The sequence below is a fragment of the Oncorhynchus nerka genome, linkage group LG2, assembly GCF_034236695.1.
Source record: "Oncorhynchus nerka isolate Pitt River linkage group LG2, Oner_Uvic_2.0, whole genome shotgun sequence".
Classification (NCBI taxonomy): domain Eukaryota; kingdom Metazoa; phylum Chordata; class Actinopteri; order Salmoniformes; family Salmonidae; genus Oncorhynchus; species Oncorhynchus nerka.
Genome location: NC_088397.1, coordinates 49095454 through 49117523, shown reverse-complemented (window position 1 = coordinate 49117523; position 22070 = coordinate 49095454). Strand labels below are relative to the sequence as shown.

The window sequence follows — 22070 nt, the reverse complement described above, 5'->3', positions numbered from 1 at the left end:
TTACACACACACCTTTCACATGACGTATTGTGTCCAACTATACTGCAATAAAATAACATGTTTAGATCGCATATCCTCAGTTGCTTTGTTTTATTCCATGCTCAATCTAACAGTTGTTACCCCTATTCGTGTAATTGGTTACAACCAACTCCTGCAAATGAATGAACTTGTTCGGACATCAGAACCAGAGGTTCGTTGGACCATCTGAAATGTGGGCGAGAATAATTTGCGTTTTGAAATATAAAATAAACTATCCGCAAATATTGTACATTTACATACAAATTCACATTTTATTTCAGTACCTTTCAAAAGTTACCGGGCTCCCGTGTCCGCCCCTGAAAACAAAAAGGGGCATTGTGTCCGTTTTTCATTGGTCCTCAACAAGAAACAAACCAGTCTCTCAAAATACTAATGTCCCAATCTATTACTTATCAGAATATCAATAGTTCACCAACCTACTAGGTCAATAAAAGGCCATTTCTAAGATGGCATCATAGATTTATTACTTGTTCAATCACACATTGTTTAAATGCACAGACAATTTGACAAATTGTTCATAAAATGTATTATATATATATATATTTCTTTTTTTTTTACAGAGGTCAGCAGATTTACTTATACATCTTATCTGCAAGCAGAAAATGATCCGTTTTCAGCAGAAACATTCTGTAATTCAAAGCACCATAATCTTATCAAATCTATACAACTTTGGACATGGGAATAGGGCAACCTGAATGTATGATGATTCATATTCACATCACATTCTATTCTTAATAAAATAGTAGCCTATAATAAACCTTAGATTGGCTAGTAGACTACATAACGTAAAAATAGATCATAGGAAACGAACATTTCAGCAACCCCAACAAGTCTCTGTTCACTTGTGTCAATTTGTTTCCATTCATTATTGATTGATCAGGTAATCAAATGCATGAGAGTTACAACCGAAACGCAATACTGATAATGTCAGTGCAAAATGACATGTATACTTGAGATATCAAAATGAAAACATGAAGACGATAGACCTTTACATTACTTTTGAGTATGACAAACGTGATGCAAGTGTGGATTATCTAATTGTTGATGGGCTGTGGTAAAACTTACTAGGAAATGGTGTGTGTAGATTCAAACATTACATTTGGAAAAACTTGAAATAACATGATAAAGTTGCCCTACAATAAACATTTTCCCCCATATTTACAAATATCCACTACTTCAGTTCAGTTGAGCTTGCTCAACATAGCACGGCATCAACATTTTTTCGAAACCTATAACAAACATATAACCTTGCCATGAAAGAATACCAACACAAACTTTGGAATAGTTACATTAAACATGTTTAACACAATGAAAATGTCTGCACAGCAGAGAGTTATGCCACATTCACGTGCTTGTCAGAACTTCCTATTTCTTAGTTGTGATGACGGAAATACGAATTTGTTTCATGTACTTTTTGGTCAGAACCATTCTTCAACCAAATCTTGATAAACAGCTAGCTTGCTTAGCATTGACAATATCGTCAAACTAGCTACATTCTCCATATTGTTGAGGTTGTAGTTGTCAAAAACTGATGTCATCTTTTGTTTGAAAAGGTAAAAGGGCACTGGTAAAATGTCACAACTCTGCAACAACATTTTCACACTTGTAATCCAACTATTTTATTAACCCTTATTCTACCAAGTAAATTCACTGAGAACACATTCTCATTTACAGCAACGACCTGGGGAATAGTTACAGTGGAGAGGGGGGATGAATGAGTCAATTGTAAACTGGGGATGATGGTATGAAGGCCAGATTGGGAATTTAGCCAGGACACCGGGGTTAACACCCCTACTCTTACGATAAGTGCCATGGGATCTTTTGTGACCACAGAGTCAGGACACCCGTTTAACTTCCCAGTCGAAAGACGGCACCCTACACAGGGCAACGTCCCCAGGCACTGCCCTGGGGCATTGGAAAAGGGTGCCTCCTACTGGCCGTCCAACATCACTTCCAGCAGCATCTGGTCTCCCATACAGGGACCAACCAGGACTAACCCTGCTTAGCTTCAGATACAAGCCAGCTGTGGGATGCAGGGTGGTATGCTGCATTGGGTTGTTTAAGTGAAACTTCCCAGACACAAATAGGAATTTCCCCAACTCTGATAGCAAGTGAACACGGCATAAATGAGAACTTGGTAGTGAGGGAGGGCTCAGGACAGGATGAGGGCCCGGTTGGGAGCGTGGGATTTTAGTGAGCGGAGGTAACATCTTGCTTTCTCTGTCATTATAAGTTGGTCCTTAGTCTGTCCACATACCACTGCTTCCCATGCCTGGGACATCTAAGGACACAACAACACATATCAATAACTTCAGATACAAACAAACAAGGGAAATACATATTCTAAAATATGACAAGACATAATATTATGATACTCACTGGGGTTGGTGGCACTGGGTTGGAATATGCACAACTCTCCCTGGGTCCTAAACAGAAGCCCTGATCCAGAACATTCTCTTCTTTATATTCTCTCTTCATGCAAAAGGACGAGGAGTTGAGAGACGTCTCAGCCTGTAACAAAGACAAGACAAAATCCAAAATCAATGAAAACACTATAAACAATTACAGCATAACCATTTTGTCCATGTACCTTAGGACAGGGTTGGGGCAAAAACTTAATGGACTGATGCCTGGAGGTGACCGTCTCTTTGCAGTCCATGACATCCAAGGCCAGAGATTTACGCACTTTCTTCATTGTAGGTCGATGCTGGAACCAAAAGGAATGGACCACATATTCAGACCATTCCATAAAACTGAAAAGCAGCATTGGTTGAAGTAAATGGTTGTTCTTAGGTGTAAACTTCCTCCTGCCATCTTTCATCACTCACCACCTGCTTGCGTCTTTGCTCAAGTGGACTCTCATCCGTCACGATCAGCTCAATCCCAGTCTCTTTCAAGAGGACTTCTTTCAAGTCCTCCTCGTTCGGAGTCTGAGGCTAAGACATAAAGAAAGAACATGCTTTCTCCGTGTAATATCGAATAAATTCTAGACACAGACAATTCAATTGCTTTCGTTGACATCTGTAGTGAATGAGGGACTCACCAGAGGCTGCAGAGGACCATACTTCTCCATGGCATTCTTGAATGGAGTTGGAGTCCGCGGGGTGTTGTCAATATTTGACTTATGGTTGGGTGTGATGAACCTTTACAAAAATAAAAAATGAAATAACATTATTTTGCCACAAGAGAGTCATCATATTGCATCCTAATAATCACGTATTACATACAAGAAATGTGTGTGTCAATAACGACTTATTACATACACCGAGTTTGAGTACAGCTTGGACGCAAACACAGAGTTTTCCTTCTGTGTGAGTGGAGTCTTATCGCGGTGTAGTTGTGTGGTACCCGTGGACTTCTGACTACAGACTGGGGTAGAGGTGAGGGATGGATTCTCCAGTTCAAAGTTGTCCTGTTTGGTCCACATGTTGAGGAACTGGAAACATATTCAAAGTAAATGTGATCTCCCCGACATCCATTTGCAATCATACCATATAAATAAAAATTATGGCATTTAATGTGAGGGATATAACAATTGATAGAATGTGTTTTTGGCAACATCATTGGTGACAGTTGAAAAATATATGGCAAATTGGAAATCCAAACTGGATGGTCTTCAGAGATAGATGGGAGGGGTTGGGGGTAGCAGAAGGACGGGACTAAAAGCAACATAAGACAACTAATGTAAAACATAGTGTGTACGTAAAATGTGTATAGAATGTATAAACTGGAAGTAGAAGCCTAAGTGTTGTTGCCAAATTAGTTTACGCCAATTAGGGGGAGTGGTAGGGTTAGGGGAAAATACACTGTACACTACCAGTCAAAAGTTGACACCTACTCATTCAGGGGGTTTTCTTTATTTTTACTATGTTCTACATTGTCGAATAATAGTGAAGACATCAGAAATATGAAATAGCACATGAAATCAAGTAGTAACAACAAAAAAAGTGTCAAGAGTGTGCAAAGCTGTCATCAAGACAAAGGGTACTTTGATTTGGTTACTACATGATTCCATGTGTTATTTCATAGTGTTGATGTCTTCACTATTATTCTACAATGTAGAAAAAAGTAAAGAGAAACACTGGAATGAGTAGGTGTGTCTTAACTTTTGACTGGTACTGTATACAGCCGGTCAAAAGGGTTTTTCTTTATTTTTACATTGTAGAATAATAGTGAAGACATCAAAACTATGAAGTAACACATATGGAATCATGTAGTAACCAAAAAAGTCTTAAATCAAAATATATTTTGTATTTGATATTCTTCAAATAGCCACACTTTGCCTCCTTGATGACAGCTTTGCACACTCTTGGCATTCTCTCACCCAGCTTCATGAGGTAGTCACCTGGAATGTATTGCAATTAACAGATGTGCCTTCTTAACTTGTGAAATGTCTTTCCTTAATGCGGTTGAGCCAATCAGTTGTGTTGTGACAAGGTAGGGGGGGTATACAGAAGATAGCCCTATTCGGTAAAAGACCAAGTCCATATTACGGCAAGAACAGCTCAAATAAGCAAAGAGAAACGACAGTGCATCATTACTTTAAGACATGAAGGTCAGGCAATGTGGAAAATGTCAAGAACTTTCAAAGTTTCCTCAAGTGCAGTTGCAAAAACCATCATGACTCTTATGAGGACCACCACAGGAATGACCCAGAGTTACCTCTGCTGCAGAGGATAAGTTACCAGCCCAAATAAAACATTTTGAATGAATGCTTACGAGCCTGCTGGTGCCTACCATCGCTCAGTCAGACTGCCCTATCAAATCATAGAGTTAATTATAACACACAGAAATACGAGCCTTAGGTCATTAATATGGTCGAATCCGGAAACTATCCTCTCGAAAACAAAACGTTTATTCTTTCAGTGAAATACAGAACCGTTCGTATTTTATCTAACAGGTGGCATCCATAAGTCTAAATATTCCTGTTACATTGCACAACCTTCAATGTTATGTCAATTAAGTAAAATTCTGGCAAATTAGTACGCAATGAGCCAGGCGGCCCAAACTGTTGCATATACCCTGACTCTGCGTGCAATGAACGCAAGAGAAGTGACACAATTTCACCTGGTTAATATTGCCTGTTAACCTGGATTTCTTTTAGCTAAATATGCAGGTTTAAAAATATATACTTCTGTGTATTGATTTTAAGAAAGGCATTGATGTTTATGGTTAGGTACAGTCGTGCAACGATTGTGCTTGTTTCGCAAATGCGCTTTTGTTAAACCATCCCCCGTTTGGCGAAGTTGGCTGTCTTTGTTAGGAAGAAATGGTCTTCACACAGTTAGCAACGAGCCAGGCGGCCCAAACTGCTGCATATACCCTGACTCTGCTTGCACAGAACACAAGAGAAGTGACACAATTTTCCTAGTTAAAAGAAATTCATGTTAACAGGCAATATTAACTAAATATATACTTCTGTGTATTGATTTTAAGAAAGGCATTGATGTTTATAGTTAGGTACACGTTGGAGCAACGACAGTCCTGTTTCATGAATGCGCACCGCATCGATTATATGCAACGCAGTACATGCTAGATAAACTAGTAATATCATCAACCATGTGTAGTTAACTAGTGATTATGATTGATTGATTGTTTTTTATAAGATAAGTTTAATGCTAGCTAGCAACTTATCTTGGCTTCTTACTGCATTCGCGTAACAGGCATGCTCCTCGTGGAGTGCAATGTAAAGCAGGTGGTTAGAGCGTTGGACTAGTTAACTGTAAGGTTGCAAGATTGAATCCCCGAGCTGACAAGGTCAAAATCTGTTGTTCTGCCACTGAACAAGGGAGTTAACCCACCGTTCCTAGGCCGTCATTGAAAATAAGAATATGTTCTTAACTGACTTGCCTAGTTAAATAAAGGTGTAAAAAAAAAATATATATATAATACATTTTTTAAATTATTATTATTATTATTATTATATATTTTTTAATACCCATTTCCAATTGTTATGAAAACTTGAAATCGGCCATTTCGAACCCACAAATGCTGATGCCCCAGATACTCAACTAGTCTAAAGGCCAGTTTTATTGCGTCTTTAAATCAGAGAAACAGTTTTCAGCTGTGCTAACAATTGCAAAAGGTTTTTTAAACCAATTAGCCTTTTAAAATGACAAACTTGGATTAGCTAACAACGCACCATTGGAACACAGGAGTGATGGTTGATGATAATGGGCCTCTATACGTCTATGTAGATATTCCATTTACATTTATTTTTAAATCAGCCGTTTCCAGCTACAATAGTCATTAATATTAGCACTGTATTTCTGATCAATCTGATGTTATTTTAAATGGACAAAAATGAGCTTATCTTTCAAAAACAAGGACATTTCTAAGTGACCCCAAACTTTTGAATGGTAGTGTGTGTGTGAGATAAATATATATACATACACACATAATTCTGTACAAAGTAAAAGGCACTGATGAGTCATCTCACTGTGTGTTAGGTCATGGTGGTCGAGCGATTACCTGTGAGGGAGAGAAGGGCAGGACCTTGACCGGGGTGCTCTTGGGGGTCCTGGAATAGTTGGAGTCAGGAGACAGAGCGATGCGACGGCGGCTGCGGCGGGTCAGTATGGAGGGTGGAGTGATTCCTCCAGGGGAGATGGGGATCAGCTCTCCCCGGTTGCCCTTGCTCAGCTCCTGCAGGGTGCTGCCCTCCAGACGGAACTGGGTCCGCTCTGGGCTCTGGCTCTCCTCAGGCAGATCAAAGACAGACATGTTGCACCATCCATCTAGGTCCTGGTGGAGGGCAAGAAACAGTTAATGAAATATAATTTCCCAAGCTAGGTCTGCCCCAAATCTAGGCATACTCTACATCTTGTTTTACATACAGTGGGGCAAAAAAGTATTTAGTCAGCCACCAATTGTGCAAGTTCTCCCATTTAAAAAGATGAAAGGCCTGTAATTTTCATCATAGGTACACTTCAACTATGACAGACAAAATGAGAACAAAAAATCCAGAAAATCACATTGTAGGATTTTTTATGAAATTATTTGCAAATTATGGTGGAAAATAAGTATTTGGTCAATAACAAAAGTTTCTCAATACTTTGTTATATACCCTTTGTTGGCAATGACAGAGGTCAAATGTTTTCTGTAAGTCTTCACAAGGTTCACACACGGTTGCTGGTATTTTGGCCCATTCTTCCATGCAGGTCTCCTCTAGAGCAGTGATGGTTTGGGGCTGTTGCTGGGCAACACAGACTTTCAACTCCCTCCAAAGATTTTCTATGGGGTTGAGATCTGGAGACTGGCTAGGCCACTCCAGGAACTTGAAATGCTTCTTACGAAGCCACTCCTTCGTTGCCCGGGTGGTGTGTTTGGGATCATTGTCATGCTGAAAGACCCAGCCACGTTTCATCTTCAATGCCCTTGCTGATGGAAGGAGGTTTTCATTCAAAATCTCACGATACATGGCCCCATTCATTCTTTCCTTTACACGGATCAGTCGTCCTGGTCCCTTTGCAGAAAAACAGCCCCAAAGCATGATGTTTCCACCCCCATGCTTCACAGTAGATATGGTGTTCTTTGGATGCAACTCAGCATTCTTTGTCCTCCAAACACAACGAGTTGAGTTTTTACCAAAAAATTATATTTTGGTTTCATCTGACCATATGACATTCTCCCAATCTTCTTCTGGATCATCCAAATGCTCTCTGGCAAACTTCAGACGGGCCTGGACATGTACTGGCTTAAGCAGGGGGACACATCTGGCACTGCAGGATTTGAGTCCCTGGCGGCATAGTGTGTTACTGATGGTAGGCTTTGTTACTTTGGTCCCAGCTCTCTGCAGGTCATTCACTAGGTCCCCCCTTGTGGTTCTGGGATTTTTGCTCACCGTTCTTGTGATCATTTTCACCCCACGGGGTGAGATCTTGCGTGGAGCCCCAAATCGAGGGTGATTATCAGTGGTCTTGTATGTCTTCAATTTCCTAATAATTGCTCCCACAGTTGATTTCTTCAAACCAAGCTGCTTACCTATTGCAGATTCAGTCTTCCCAGCCTGGTGCAGGTCTACAATTTTGTTTCTGGTGTCCTTTGACAGCTCTTTGGTCTTGGCCATAGTGGAGTTTGGAGTGTGACTGTTTGAGGTTGTGGACAGGTGTCTTTTATACTGATAACAAGTTCAAGCAGGTGCCATTAATACAGGTAACGAGTGGAGGACAGAAGAGCCTCTTAAAGAAGAAGTTCTGTGAGAGCCAGAGCCAGAGCCAGTGAGAGCCAGAAATCTTGCTTGTTTGTAGGTGACCAAATATTTATTTTCCACCATAATTTGCAAATAAATTCATTAAAAAATCCTACAATGTGATTTTCTGGATTTTTTTTTCTCATTTTGCCTGTCATAGTTGAAGTGTACCTATGATGAAAATTACAGGCCTCTCTCATCTTTTTAAGTGGGAGAACTTGCACAATTGGTGGCTGACTAAATACTTTTTTGCTCCACTGTATCTGTACAAATATGACTTCTTTGGTGATTTATGCAAAGTACAAGATTAACGTCGTAAAACTAAGAAGACTGAGGTATTACAACCCATCTAGAACTCTTACCCCATCCACCATATCCATCACCTCCTTTAAGCTTGAGCCGTTGGGAGAGAGGAAGCCTGAGCTGTCCACCACCCAGCTATTGGTATTCAGCTCACGTCCTGGGGTGTCTGGCTCACTTTTGGGTGTCTTTGACTGTTGAGGAGAGACAGTCTTGTCGGAGCCTGCTTCCCTTGGTTCGCCTCTCACAGTGGATGTAATGGTATTCTCCTGTACGGGCGACATAAGCTTGAAAATCATCATGAGAGAGAGAAGTAACGACGAACTGAATATGAATGAACACTAACAGCTACCGGAACAATGTGTTTTACCTTGAAAAACAGCATAGGTTGGTGATATTTTAACACGCTCTGTATCTACTACACTATATATTTGTCACACAAAATACTACAGTTTATCTGCCTTTTACCCCCACACAGAAGATAGCCGGCATCCAGTGTTTGAATTCTTACCAGCAGTGTAGTGTCTTGGTCTGAATCCCTCTCCATTGAACCATCATAGTCCATCTGTAGAAACATAACAAATCATATTTCACAGCACAACATTCAAATAACGATTACAGTGCACAGATGTCACAGATGTCAAACTGATGTCAAGCGGAACCTACAGTTTAAGTCAGAAGATTAAATGTATTTAAACTCAGTTTTTCATAATTCCTGACATTTAATCCTAGTACAAAAACGTCCCTGTTTTAGGTCAGTTAGGATCACCACTATTTTAAGAATGTGAGAATTAATTATTTCAGCTATTATTTATTTCATCACATTCCTAGTGAGTCAGAAGTTTACATACACTCAATTAGTATTTGGTAGCATTGCCTATAAATTGTTTAACTTGTGTCAAACATTTTGGGTAGCCTTCCACAAGCTTCCCACATGTTGGGTAAATTTTGGCCCATTCCTCTTGACAGAGCTGGTGTAACTGAGTCAGGTTTGTAGGCCTCTTTGCTCGCACATGCTTTTTCAGTTCTGCCTACACATTTTCTATATGATTGAGGTCAGGGCTTTGTGATGGCCACTCCAATACCTTGACTTTGTTGTCCTTAAGCCATTTGCCACAACTTTGGAAGTATGCGTGGGGTCATTGTTCATTTGGAAGACCCATTTGCGACCAAGCTTTAACTTCTTGACTGATGCCTTGAAAAATATTGCTTCAATATATCCACATAGTTTTCCTCCCTCATGATGCCATCTATTTTGTGAAGTGCACCAGACCCTCCAGCAGCAAACCACCCCCACAACATGCTGCCGCCACCCCCGTGCTTCACGGTTGGGATGGTGTTCTTCAACTTGCGAGCGTCCCCCCTTTTCCTCCAAACATAACGATGGTCATTATGGCCAAATAGTTATATTTTTGTTTCATCAGACCAGAGGACATTTCTCCAAAAAGTACGATCTTTGTCCCCATGTGCAGATGCAAACCGTAGTCTGACTTTTTATGACAATTTTGGAGCAGTGGCTTCTTCCTTGCTGAGAGGCCTTTCAGGTTATGTCGATATAGTACTTGTTTTACTGTGGATATAGATACGGTACTTTTGTACCCGTTTCCTCCGGCATCTTCACAAGGTCCTTTGCTGTTGTTCTGGGATTGATTTGCACTTTTTGCACCAAAGTGCGTTCATCTCTAGGAGACAGAACGAGTCGCCTTCCTGAGTGGTATGACGGCTGCGTGGTCAGATGGTGTTTATACTTGTGTACTATTGTTTGTACAGATGAACGTGGTACCTTCAGGCGTTTTGAAATTGCTCCAAAGGATCAACCAGACTTGTAGAGGTCTTTTTTCTGAGGTCTCGGCTGATTTCTTTTGATTTTCCCATGATGTCAAGCAAAGAGGCACCGAGTTTGAAGGTAGGCCTTGAAATACATTCACAGGTACACCTCCAATTGACTCAAATGATGTCAATTAGCCTATCAGAAGCTTTTTAAAGCCATGACATCTTTTCTGGAATTTTCCAACTGTTTAAAGGCACAGTAAACTTAGTGTACGTAAACTTCTGACCCACTGGAATTGTAACACAGTGAATTATAAGTGAAATAATCTGTCTGTAAACAATTGTTGTAAAAATTACTTGTGTCATGCACAAAGTAGATGTTCTAACCGACTTGCCAAAACTATAGTTTGTTAACAAGAAATTTGTGGAGTGGTTGAAAAACAAGTTTTAATGACTCCAACCTAAGTGTATGTAAACTTCCGACTTCAACTGTACCTGCTGATCTTTACTGTGGTGGGCCATGCCCTCCTCGGCTTCCACCTGATGATGCTTCAGAGTAGGATCCACCCCACTAAAAAAGCCCATCTCAACCCTACGCTTGATGGTTGAGTTCCAGCGGTTCTTCACAGCATTATCTGTCCTGGAAGGGCACATTTGAACATAATGTTGTAGTAATGAAAAGATGTGGAGTACGAAGGTGAACTAATGATGTGGAACAAAATGCTGTTCCTAAATGTCACCAATCCATTCAAATTGATCACCCCCCCATCTAGCTTCAGAGTTTGTTCTGTTAGGCGACCTAAACTGGGATATGCTTAACACCCCAGCAATCCTACAATCTAAGCTAGATGCCCTCAATCTCACACAAATCATCAAGGAACCCACTAGGTACAACCCTAAATCTGTAAACAAGGGCACCCTCATAGACCTTATCCTGACCAACTGGCCCTCCAAATACACCTCCGCTGTCTGTATCCGCTACGGGTCCGCAGTCAAACGACCACCCCTAATCACTGTCAAACGCTCCCTAAAACACTTCTGTGAGCAGGCCTTTCTAATCAACATGGCCCGGGTATCCTGGAATGATATTGACCTCATCCCGTCAGTTGAGGATGCCTGGTCATTCTTTAAAAGTAACTTCCTCACCATCTTCGATAAGCATGCTCCGTTCAAAAAATGCAGAACTATGAACAGATATAGCCCCTGGTTCACTCCAGACCTGACTGCCCTTGACCAGCACAAAAACATTCTGTGGCGAAATGCAATAGCATCGAATAGCATCGACTATTCAAATAGCATCTAATAGTGCCCACAATATGCAACTGTTCAAGTCAGGAACCAATACACGCAGCCAGGAAAGCAAAGGCCAGCTTTTTCAAGCAGAAACTTGCATCCTGTAGCTCTAACTCCAAAAAGTTCTGGGACACTGTAAAGTCCATGAAGAACAAGAGCACCTCCTCCCAGCTGCCCACTGCACTGAGGCTAGGTAACACGGTCACCACCGATAAATCCATGATTATCGAAAACTTCAACAAGCATTTCTCAACGGCTGGCCATGCCTTCCTCCTGGCTACTCCAACCTCGGTCAACAGCTCCCACCCCGCAGCTACTTGCCCAAGCCTCCCAAGCTTCTCCTTTACCCAAATCCAGACAGCAGATGTTCTGAAAGAGCTGCAAAACCTGGACCCATACAAATCAGCTGGGCTTGACAATCTGGACCCTCTATTTCTGAAACTATCCGCCACCATTGTCGCAACCCCTATTACCAGCCTGTTCAACCTCTCTTTCATATTGTCTGAGATCCCCAAGGACTGGAAAGCTGCTGTGGTCATCCCCCTCTTCAAAGGGGGAGACACCCTGGACCCAAACTGTTACAGACCTATATCCATCCTGCCCTGCCTATCGAAGGTCTTCGAAAGCCAAGTCAACAAACAGATCACTGACCATCTCGAATCCCACCGTACCTTCTCCGCTGTGCAATCTGGTTTCCGAGCCGGTCACGGGTGCACCTCAGCCACACTCAAGGTACTAAACGATATCATAACCGCCATCGATAAAAGACAGTACTGTGCAGCCGTCTTCATCGACCTGGCCAAGGCTTTCGACTCTGTCAATCACCATATTCTTATCGGCAGACTCAGTAGCCACAGTTTTTCTAATGACTGCCTTGCCTGGTTCACCAACTACTTTGCAGATTGTGTCAAATCGGAGGGCATGTTGTCCAGTCCTCTGGCAGTCTATGGGGGTGCCACAGGGTTCAATTCTCGGGCCGACTCTTTTCTCTGTATATGTCAATGATGTCGCTCTTGCTGCGGGCGATTCCCTGATACACCTCTATGCAGACGACACTATTCTTTATACTTCTGGCCGTTCCTGGGACACTGTGCTATCTAACCTCCAAACGAGCTTCAACGCCATACAACACTCCTTCCGTGGCCTCCAACTGCTCTTAAACGCTAGTAAAACCAAATGCATGCTTTTCAACCGTTCGCTGCCTGCACCCGCACGCCCAACTAGCATCACCACCCTGGATGGTTCCGACCTAGAATATGTGGACATCTATAAGTACCTAGGTGTCTGGCTAGACTGTAAACTATCCTTCCAGACTCATATCAAACATCTCCAATCCAAAATCAAATATAGAATCGGCTTTCTATTTCGCAACAAAGCCTCCTTCACTCACGCCGCCAAACTTACCCTAGTAAAACTGACTATCCTAACGATCCTCGACTTCGGCGATGTCATCTACAAAATGGCTTCCAATACTCTACTCAGCAAACTGGATGCAGTTTATCACAGTGCCATCCACTTTGTTACTAAAGCACCTTATACCACCCACCACTGCGACCTGTATGCCCTAGTCGGCTGGCCCTCGCTACATATTCGTCGCCAGACCCACTGGCTCCAGGTCATCTACAAGTCCATGCTAGGTAAAGCTCCACCTTATCTCAGTTCACTGGTCACGATGGCAACACACACCCGTAGCACGCGCTCCAGCAGGTGTATCTCACTGATCATCCCTAAAGCCAACACCTCATTTGGCCGCCTTTCCTTCCAGTTCTCTGCTGCCTGTGACTGGAACGAATTTCAAAAATCGAATTTCAAAAATATCTCCCTCACCAACTTTAAACATCTGCTATCTGACCAGCTAACCGATCGCTGCAGCTGTACATAGTCCATCTGTAAATAGCCCACCCAATTTACCTACCTCATCCCCATTCGGTTTTTATTTATTTACTTTTCTGCTCTTTTCCACACCAGTATCTCTACCTGCACATGACCATCTGATCATTTATCACTCCAGTGTTAATCTGCTAAAATTGTAATTATTCGCCTACCTCCTCATGCCTTTTGCACACATTGTATATAGACTCCTTTTTTTTCTTTTTTTCTACTGTGTTATTGACTTTTTTATTGTTTACTCCATGTGTAACTCTGTGTTGCTGTCTGTTCACACTGCTATGCTTTATCTTGGCCAGGTCGCAGTTGTAAATGAGAACTTGTTCTACCTGGTTAACTAGCCTACAAAAAAAATTCATCACAAAATATGTTCCGAGTGATCCTGACATTTCAGCACAGACATGGTAGAGGGATTGTCTTCGCTGGAGTACCAGTGAAGATAGCTACCTTCCGGGGAGCAGCTTGGAAATCTCAGCCCAGCGGTTTCCCAGCATGCAGTGGGCCTTGTAGATAACGAGGTCTTCCTCTTTTGTCCAGGATGACTTCTTCACATCCGGGTTGAGATGGTTGTGCCAGCGTTCCCTGCACTGCTTCCCCACACGGCCCTTCAGGTGCTTAGCCACTATGGCCCATTGCTTGTTGCCATACCTTTTCACTAGTTGTATCACCTGTGGAGAGGAATGCAGGGTTGAAGTTTGTCTGGAAATGTGGCTCCATGTCTGCAATACAAGACAGGAGTCAAAGCAGCCAGTGGAAGGTATATTTCCCTCTTGTTGTACAACAGACATGATTCTGAGATCTGACTGGACGACTGTTGATGGAACTCAACTTTGCTGTCACAAAGAAGTCTAGTAGAACTCAAATTGTATTAGTCACACGCGCCGAATACAACAGGTAGACCTTACAGTGAAATGCTTACTTACGAGCACATAACCAACAATGCGGTTTAAAAAAAATATGAATAAGAATAAGAAATAAAAGTAACAAGTAATTAAAGAGCAGCAGTAAAATAACAATAGCGAAACTATATACAGGGATGTACCGGTACAGAGTCAATGTGCGGGGGCACTGGTTTTGTTGAGGTAATATGTACATGTAGGTACAGTTATTAAAGTGACTACGCATAGATGATAACAACAGAGAGTAGCAGCGGTGTAAAATGGGGGGGAGACTAATGAATGAAAATAGTCTGGGTGCCATTTGACTAGATGTTCAGGAGTCTTATGGCTTGGGGGTAGAAGCTGTTTAGAAGCCTCTTGGACCTAGACTTGGCGCTCTGGTACCGCTTGCCATGCGGTAGCAGAGAGAGCAATCTATGACTAGGGTGGCTGGAGTCTTTGACAATTTTTAGGGCCTTCCCCTGACACTGCCTGGTATAGAGGTCCTGGATGGCAGGAAGCTTGATCCCAGTGATGTACTTGGCCGTACGCACTACCCTCTGTAGTAGAGGTTGACCGATTAAATTTTTGGACGCCGATTACAATGCACTCCACGAGGAGATTGTGTGCAGGCTGACCACCTGTTACGTGAGTGCAGCAAGGAGCCAATGTAAGTTTCTAGCTAGCATTAAACTGATCTTGTAAAAAACAATCAATCTTAACATAATCACTAGTTAACTACACATGGTTGATGATATTACTAGTTTATCTAGCTTGTCCTGCGTTGCATATAATCAATTTATCATCGAATCACAGCCTACTTCCTCAAACGGGTGATGATTTAACAAGCGCATTCGTGAAAAAAGCACTGTCGTTGCACCAATGTGTACCTAACCATAAACATCAAAGCCTTTCTTAAAATCAATACACAAGTATATATATATTTTTTTACCTGCATATTTAGTTAATATTGCCTGCTAACATTAATTTATTTTAACTAGGGAAATTGTGTCACTTCTCTTGTGTTCTGTGCAAGCAGAGTCAGGGTATATGCAGCAGTTTGCGCCGCCTGGCTCGTTGCGAACTGTGTGAAGACCATTTCTTTTTAACAAAGACCATAATTAATTTGCCAGAATTTTACATAATTATGACATAACATTGAAGGTTGTGCAATGTAACAGCATCATTTAGACCTAAGGATGCCACCCGTTATATAAATACGGAACGGTTCTGTATTTCACTGAAAGAATAAAGGTTTTGTTTTCTAAATGATAGTTTCCGGATTTGACCATATTAATGACCTAAGTCTCGTATTTCTGTGTGTTTATTATATTATAATTAAGTCTATGATTTGATATTGATAGAGAAGTCTGACTGAGCGGTGGTAGGCAGCAGCAGGCTCGTAAGAATTCATTCAAACAGCACTTTCCTGCCTTTGCCAGCAGCTCTTCGCTGTGCTTCAAGCATTGCGCCGTATATGACTTCAAGCCTATCAACTCCCGAGATTAGGCTGGCAATACTATTGTGCCTATAAGAACAGCCAATGGTCAAAGGTATATGAAATACAAATGGTAGAGAGAAATAGTCCTATAATTCCTATAATAACTACAACCTAAAACTTCTTAACTGGGAATACTGAAAACTCACGTTAAAATGAACCACCAGCTTTCATATGTTCTCATACTCTGAGCAAGGAACTTAAACGTTTGCTTTTTTTACAAGGCACATACTTTCTTCCCCAACACGGTGTTTTTGCATTATTTAAACATCTTTCATTATTTATTTGACACTAAATTGATTTTATTTATTATATTACGTTAAAATAAGTGTTCATTAAGTATTGTTGTAATTGTCCTTATTACAAATATATAAATAAATCAGCTGATTAATTCGGAATCGGCTTTTTTTGGTCCTCCAATAAATCTGTATCGCTATCGGCGTTGAAAAATCATAAAATCGGTCGACCTCTACTCTGTAGTGCCTTGAAGTTAGAGGCCGCGCAGTTGCCAAACCAGGCAGTGATGCAACTGGTCAGAATGCTCTCGATGGTGCAGCTGTAGAACCTTCTGAGGATCTGAGGACCCATGCCAAATCTTTTCAGTCTCCTGAGGAGGAATAGGTTTTGTCGTGCCCTCTTCACAACTGTCTTGGTATGCTTGGACCATGTTAGTTAGTTGGTGATGTGGACACCAAGGAACTTGAAGCTCTTAACCTGCTCCACTACAGCCCTGTCGATGAGAATGAGGGCGTGCTCGGTCCTCTTCTCCTGTAGTCCACAATCACCTCCTTTGTCCTAATCACATTGAAGGAGAGGTTGTTGCCCTGGCACCACACGGCCAGGTCTCTTACCTCCTCCCTATAGGCTGTCTCGTCGTTGTTGGTGATCAGGCCTACCACTATTGTGTCATCGGCAAACTCGATGGTGTTGGAGTCATGCAGTCATGCGTGAACAGGGAGTACAGGAGGGGACTGAGCACGCACCCCTGAGGGGCCCCCGTGTTGAGGATCAGCATGGAGGATGTTTTGTTAACTACCCTTACCACCTGGGGGCAGCCCGTCAGGAAGTCCAAGATCCAGTTGCAGAGGGAAATGTTTAGTCCCAGGATCCTTAGCTTATTGATGAGCTTTGGAGGGCACTATGGTGTTGAACGCTGAGCTGTAGTCAGTGAATAGCCTTCTCACATAGGTGTTCCTTTTGTCCAGGTGGGAAAGAACAGTGTGAAGTGCAATAGAGATTGCATCATCTATGGATCTGATAAGGCAGTATGCAAATTGGAGTAGGTCTAGGGTTTCTGGGATAATGGTGTTGATGTGAGCCATGACCAGCCTTTCAAAGCACTTCATGGCTACAGACGTGAGTACTACGGGTCGGTAGTCATTTAGGCAGGTTACCTTAGTGTTCTTGGGCACAGGCACTATGGTGGTCTGTTTTAAACATGTTAGTATTACAGACTCAGAAAGGGAGAGATTGAAAATGTCAGTGAAGACACTTGCCAGTTGGTCAGGGCATGCTCGTAGTACACATCCGGGTAATCCGTCTGGCCCAACGGCCTTCAGAGTGTTGACCTGTTTAAAGGTCTTTCTCACATCAGCTGTGGAGAGCGTGATCGCACAGTCTTCCGGAACAGCTGGTGCTCTCATGCATGTTTCAGTGTCATTTGCCTCGAAACGAGCATAGAAGTAGTTGAGCTCGTCTGGTAGGCTCGTGTCACTGGGCAGCTCTCGGCTCTGCTCCCTTTGTAGTCTGTAATGGTTTGCAAGCCCTGCCACATCCGACGAGCGTCAGAGCTGGTGTGTTACGATTTGATCTTAGTCCTGTATTGGTTTGTCGGAGGGCATAGCGGGATTTCTTCCAGGTTAGAGTCCCGCTCCTTGAAATCGGCAGCTCTACCCTTTAGCTCAGTGTGGATGTTGCCTGTAATCCATGGCTTCTGGTTGGGGTATGTACAGAGGGTCACTGTGGGGACGACGTCATCGATGCACTTACTGATGAATCCAAAGACTGATGTGGTGTACTCCTCAATGCTATCGGAGGAATCCAGAAACATATTCCAGTCTGTGCTAGCAAAACAGTCCTGAAGCTTAGCATCTGCTTCACCTGACCACTTTTTTTATTGATCGAGTCACTGGTGCTTCCTGCTTTAATTTTTGCTTGTAAGCAGGAGGATAGAAATATGGTCAGATTCGCCAAATGGAGGGCAAGCGAGAGCTTTGTATGAGTCTCTGTGTGTGGAGTAAAGGTGGGCCAGAGGTTTTTTTTCACCCTTTGGTTGCACATTTAACATGCTGATAGAAATTTTGTACAACGGATTTAAGTTTACCTGCATTAAAGTCCCCAGCAACTAGGAGTGCCGCCTCTGGGTGAGCGTTTTCCTGTTTGCTTATGGAGGAATAGAGCTCATTCAGTGCAGTCTTAGCGCCAGCATCAGTCTGTGGTTTGTAAACAGCTACGAAAACTACAGATGAAAACTCTCTAGGTAGATAGTGTGTTCTACAGCTTAACATGAGATACTCTACCTCAGGCAAGCAAAACCTTGAGACTTCCTTAGCTGTTATTTACAAAAATACATAGTCTGTCACCCCTGGTCTTACCAGACGCCGCTGTTCTTTCCTGCCGATACAGCGTATAAACCAGACGGCTGCATGTTGATAATGTCGTTCAGCCACAACTCCATGAAGCATAAGCTATTACAGTTTTGAATGTCCCGTTGGTAATTTAATCTTCCGCATAGGTCATCGATTTGATTTTCCAAAGATTGCACGTTTGCTAGCAGAATGGAAGGAAGTGGAGGTTTATTCGATCGCCTACGAATTCTCAGAAGGTAGCCCGCCCTCCGGACCCTTTTTCTCCGCCTTCTTTTCTCACAAATGACGGGGATCTGGGCCTGTTCCCGGGAAAGCAGTATATCATTCACGTCGGGCTCGTTAAAGGAAATAAAGGATTCTACCAATTACATGGTGAGCAACGCAGTTCTGATGTCCAGCAGTTCTTTTTGGTCATAAGAGACAGTAGCAGCAACATTATGTACAAAATAAGTTACAAACACAAAGAAACAAACAAAATAACACAATTGGTTAGGAATAACGTCTGCCTTGTTCTCCAGCGCCATCTTATGATCTGAACTGATTGCAAGGTTCGTACAGACAGTGCCAAGTCAAATTCAAGAACTTTCATGTACTTTTCAAGCACAAATATTTATTTTCAAGGACCATCAAGTTGTAATAGTTCCTATAATGCAATTGTTTCTTGTCGCCAACTGATGGCAGTATATCATTACAGCCACATGAAAAATAATCTAATTACATCATCTACTCAATAATTTCACTACATACATGAACAGTAAGTCAGTACTGATGATGTTGTAATTTGAGTAGTGATCAGCACAGTTTTGGGGCCTACTGGTGAACACACATTTCCTATTCGCATTACTACACAATTCCAGCTTAATGACTGTATTGTATTTATTGGGTATTTGGGTTTCTACTACTTAATAGCTATCAAAAAGCAACTAGCTTCCTTCCGACTGGCATCTTTAGTGTCGCTGGTCGGGAGAAGGGCCGGGTGGGCTGTGTGAGGAAAACGGACACCGGAATAGCAGGAGCATGGCTGCCGCTTGATAAAGCAGCAGCCAGACTCTCCTGTGAATGAGGCGATTGGTAAACAAAGCTCTGGAGTTTGTTGCAGAGAAAAAGCCACAATGTAGAACTGGCACCAGCGCAGGATGCAGCGTTGTCCCTTCATGTGGCTCTTCAGGGCCGATTCACCCACGCTTGCAATGTCAAAGTCGGACGCATTTTTTGCACCTTACACAATGTGGGGTGGTTGGGTCCAGTGATGTAGTGGTAAAAAAAAGTGGGTAAACCATAATGAACAAAAATATAAATTCTCAAATGACTGCCCCGTCTTTCCTTCCTGTTCTCTGCTGCCAATGACTGGAGCGAATTTCAAAAATCACTGAAGCTGGAGACTCATATCCCTCACTAATTTTAAGCATTAGCTGTCAGAGCAGCTCTCAGATCATTGCACCTGTACATAACCCATCTGTAAATAGCCCATCCAACTACCTCATCCCCATATTGTTTTTTTCTCTCCTTTGCACCCCAGTATCTCTACTTGCACATTCATCTTCTGCACATCTATCACTCCAGTGTTAATTGCTAAATTGTAATTACTTCGCCACTATGGCCTATTTATTGCCTTACCTCCCTAATCTTACCTCATTCGCACACACTGTATATATATTTTTTCTATTGTGTTATTGACTGTATGTTTGTTTTTTCCATGTGTAACTCTGTGTTGTTATTTGTGTCGTACTGCTTTGCTTTATCTTGGCCAGGTCGCAGTTGTAAATGAAAACATGTTCTCAACTGACCTACCTGGTTAAATAAAGGTTAAATATATATATTTTTTTAAATAAATAAAACACAACATGTAAAGTTTTGGTCCCATGTTTCATGAGCTGAAATAAAAGATCCCAGAAATTCTCCATACGCACAAAAGGCAGGTTTGAATCTACATTTTCCTGACATTTTAGCTATCGATGTGACCTTTGGTGGCGCCTAATCAGTCAGTTCTGTACCTGCCTGGCTGAGTGGCAGTGTGGGTGGAATGATCAAGCTAGCCTGGCAACTAGAGCACGAAACACATGAGGAAATAAAACTGGGTAGTCTGCTTGAAAAATAAAGACAAATCCATTTTTCTAATATTTTTCATAAACATCTGTTCTCTTATTTTAATTTGAGAAAATGTCTGATTTTCAAAGTATTCCTGTACTTGAATTTCAGAGTGCCAAATTCAAGTACTTTGTGTGAACCCTGTGATTGTAGAATGGTCGCCATCACACCACTTACCTTCTCGTCCTCTTCTTTGGTCCAGGGCCCTTTAACCAGATCTGGATCCAGAACCTTCAACCAGCGGTGCTGGCACTGGTGTTCTGAGCGATTCTGTGCAGAAGGGTTACCATACAGTTAATGATTTCATGCAATAGAAACCACACAACCCTTCAGACAGCAAATTGGAGTCTTTTCTATTTTAAAACGCTTCAGTTGTATTATTTGCATTGTCAACTGGATATTACAGAACATATACTGTAATCTCTCGATATAACTCACCAGTAAAAAACTGGCTATGTGTTTCCAGTCATTTGGTCCCAGGCTTTGGACCAATGCTTTCAGATTGTCATCCTGAGAATAAAGGACAGACATTTTATGAAGAGCAGAGTAGCCAACTCATCCTCACTTACTGCAAATAACCAACCATGTCCCCCTGATCTATAAATTAACTCACCTCCTCTTGTGTCCATTTCACTTTGACCTTTCCACAGTCTCTCTGTTCAGCCACATCAGAGTCGGTGTCCTGATACATAGCCTCCTCCCCATCCACTCTGAAAAGACAAGCAACCAGTCAACTGGGTGTGGTAGAGATCAATGCAGAGATTGCAGAGATTATCTAGAGCATTCTTTCTTTAACAGAAACTGACTAGCCCCCAAATCTAGTATGCATGCATTCTATTCCCTGAAAAGTAGCTGACATGGGTGGGTCGCATACTTAAATTGTCACACAATACATTTTTGATTCACTAGCTACATATATAGATATTACAGCCAGATTCAGTTAACTAACGTTTGTGGCCGACATTTCGAGCTTTCCGATTAAACCGGTATGTTTTAGAAAATTCCTTGGATACATTTGTTTCATGACATTTGGCTAGCTAACGTTCAAAACAGCTGACATCACCCCTGGTAGGGTTACAAAAGCGCATTCAAATCACGTAAACGCGCAAAAATAATCAAGGACATCCAGTAATCTCAGAAATGATAAACGGTGCATTGACCCCTGTCCTATTGAAAACATAGGAAGTGGAGTCGACATTGATATTTGTCCAACAGCTGCTGTAACCTTAACAAAATTAGAATCAGATTACTTACCCGCGCAACCACCAGGACATTTATCTTCGTTTTACCACCAAAGCCCTTAGCTAAAATACAATTGTATATTTTTGTCAACCACGTCGTGCATAGATTCCCAAACTATATACCACGAGCAAATCTGTGTTTTTTGTAGTATATAGTCCATGAAACTCTGTTTGTCGGAGGGCTGGGTACGCTGACGTTAGTCCGCGCTCCAGTTTCTATCTCGCGCGCTTCTTTTTACTTCTCCTTCTTTGATATCATGGCGGTCCGCAAACAAACGTTTGAAGTGCATGCCGCCA

At 42.1% G+C, this 22070-nt stretch overlaps 1 protein-coding gene across 2 annotated transcripts; it reads right to left on the bottom strand.

The window, feature by feature from the left end:
* Positions 1 to 73: 73 nt before the first annotated feature.
* On the bottom strand, positions 74 to 22021 carry LOC115145476 (myb-related protein B-like). 2 transcript variants are annotated; one of them, XM_029687013.2, is made up of 15 exons: positions 21787 to 22021; positions 21146 to 21242; positions 20971 to 21042; positions 20710 to 20802; positions 13928 to 14148; positions 10796 to 10940; positions 9042 to 9095; positions 8593 to 8817; positions 6511 to 6783; positions 3303 to 3475; positions 3083 to 3182; positions 2868 to 2975; positions 2630 to 2746; positions 2419 to 2550; positions 74 to 2320 (listed from the first exon to the last, which is right to left on the bottom strand). In XM_029687013.2, the coding sequence occupies exons 1-15, from the start codon at positions 21804 to 21806 to the stop codon at positions 2192 to 2194; spliced, it is 1959 nt and encodes a 652-aa protein (XP_029542873.1). In that variant the 5' UTR covers positions 21807 to 22021; the 3' UTR covers positions 74 to 2191. The 2 variants fall into 2 exon arrangements, with proteins under 2 accessions (XP_029542873.1, XP_029542880.1); XM_029687020.2 differs by having other exon boundaries at positions 8593 to 8799; positions 21787 to 22020.
* Positions 22022 to 22070: the final 49 nt, after the last annotated feature.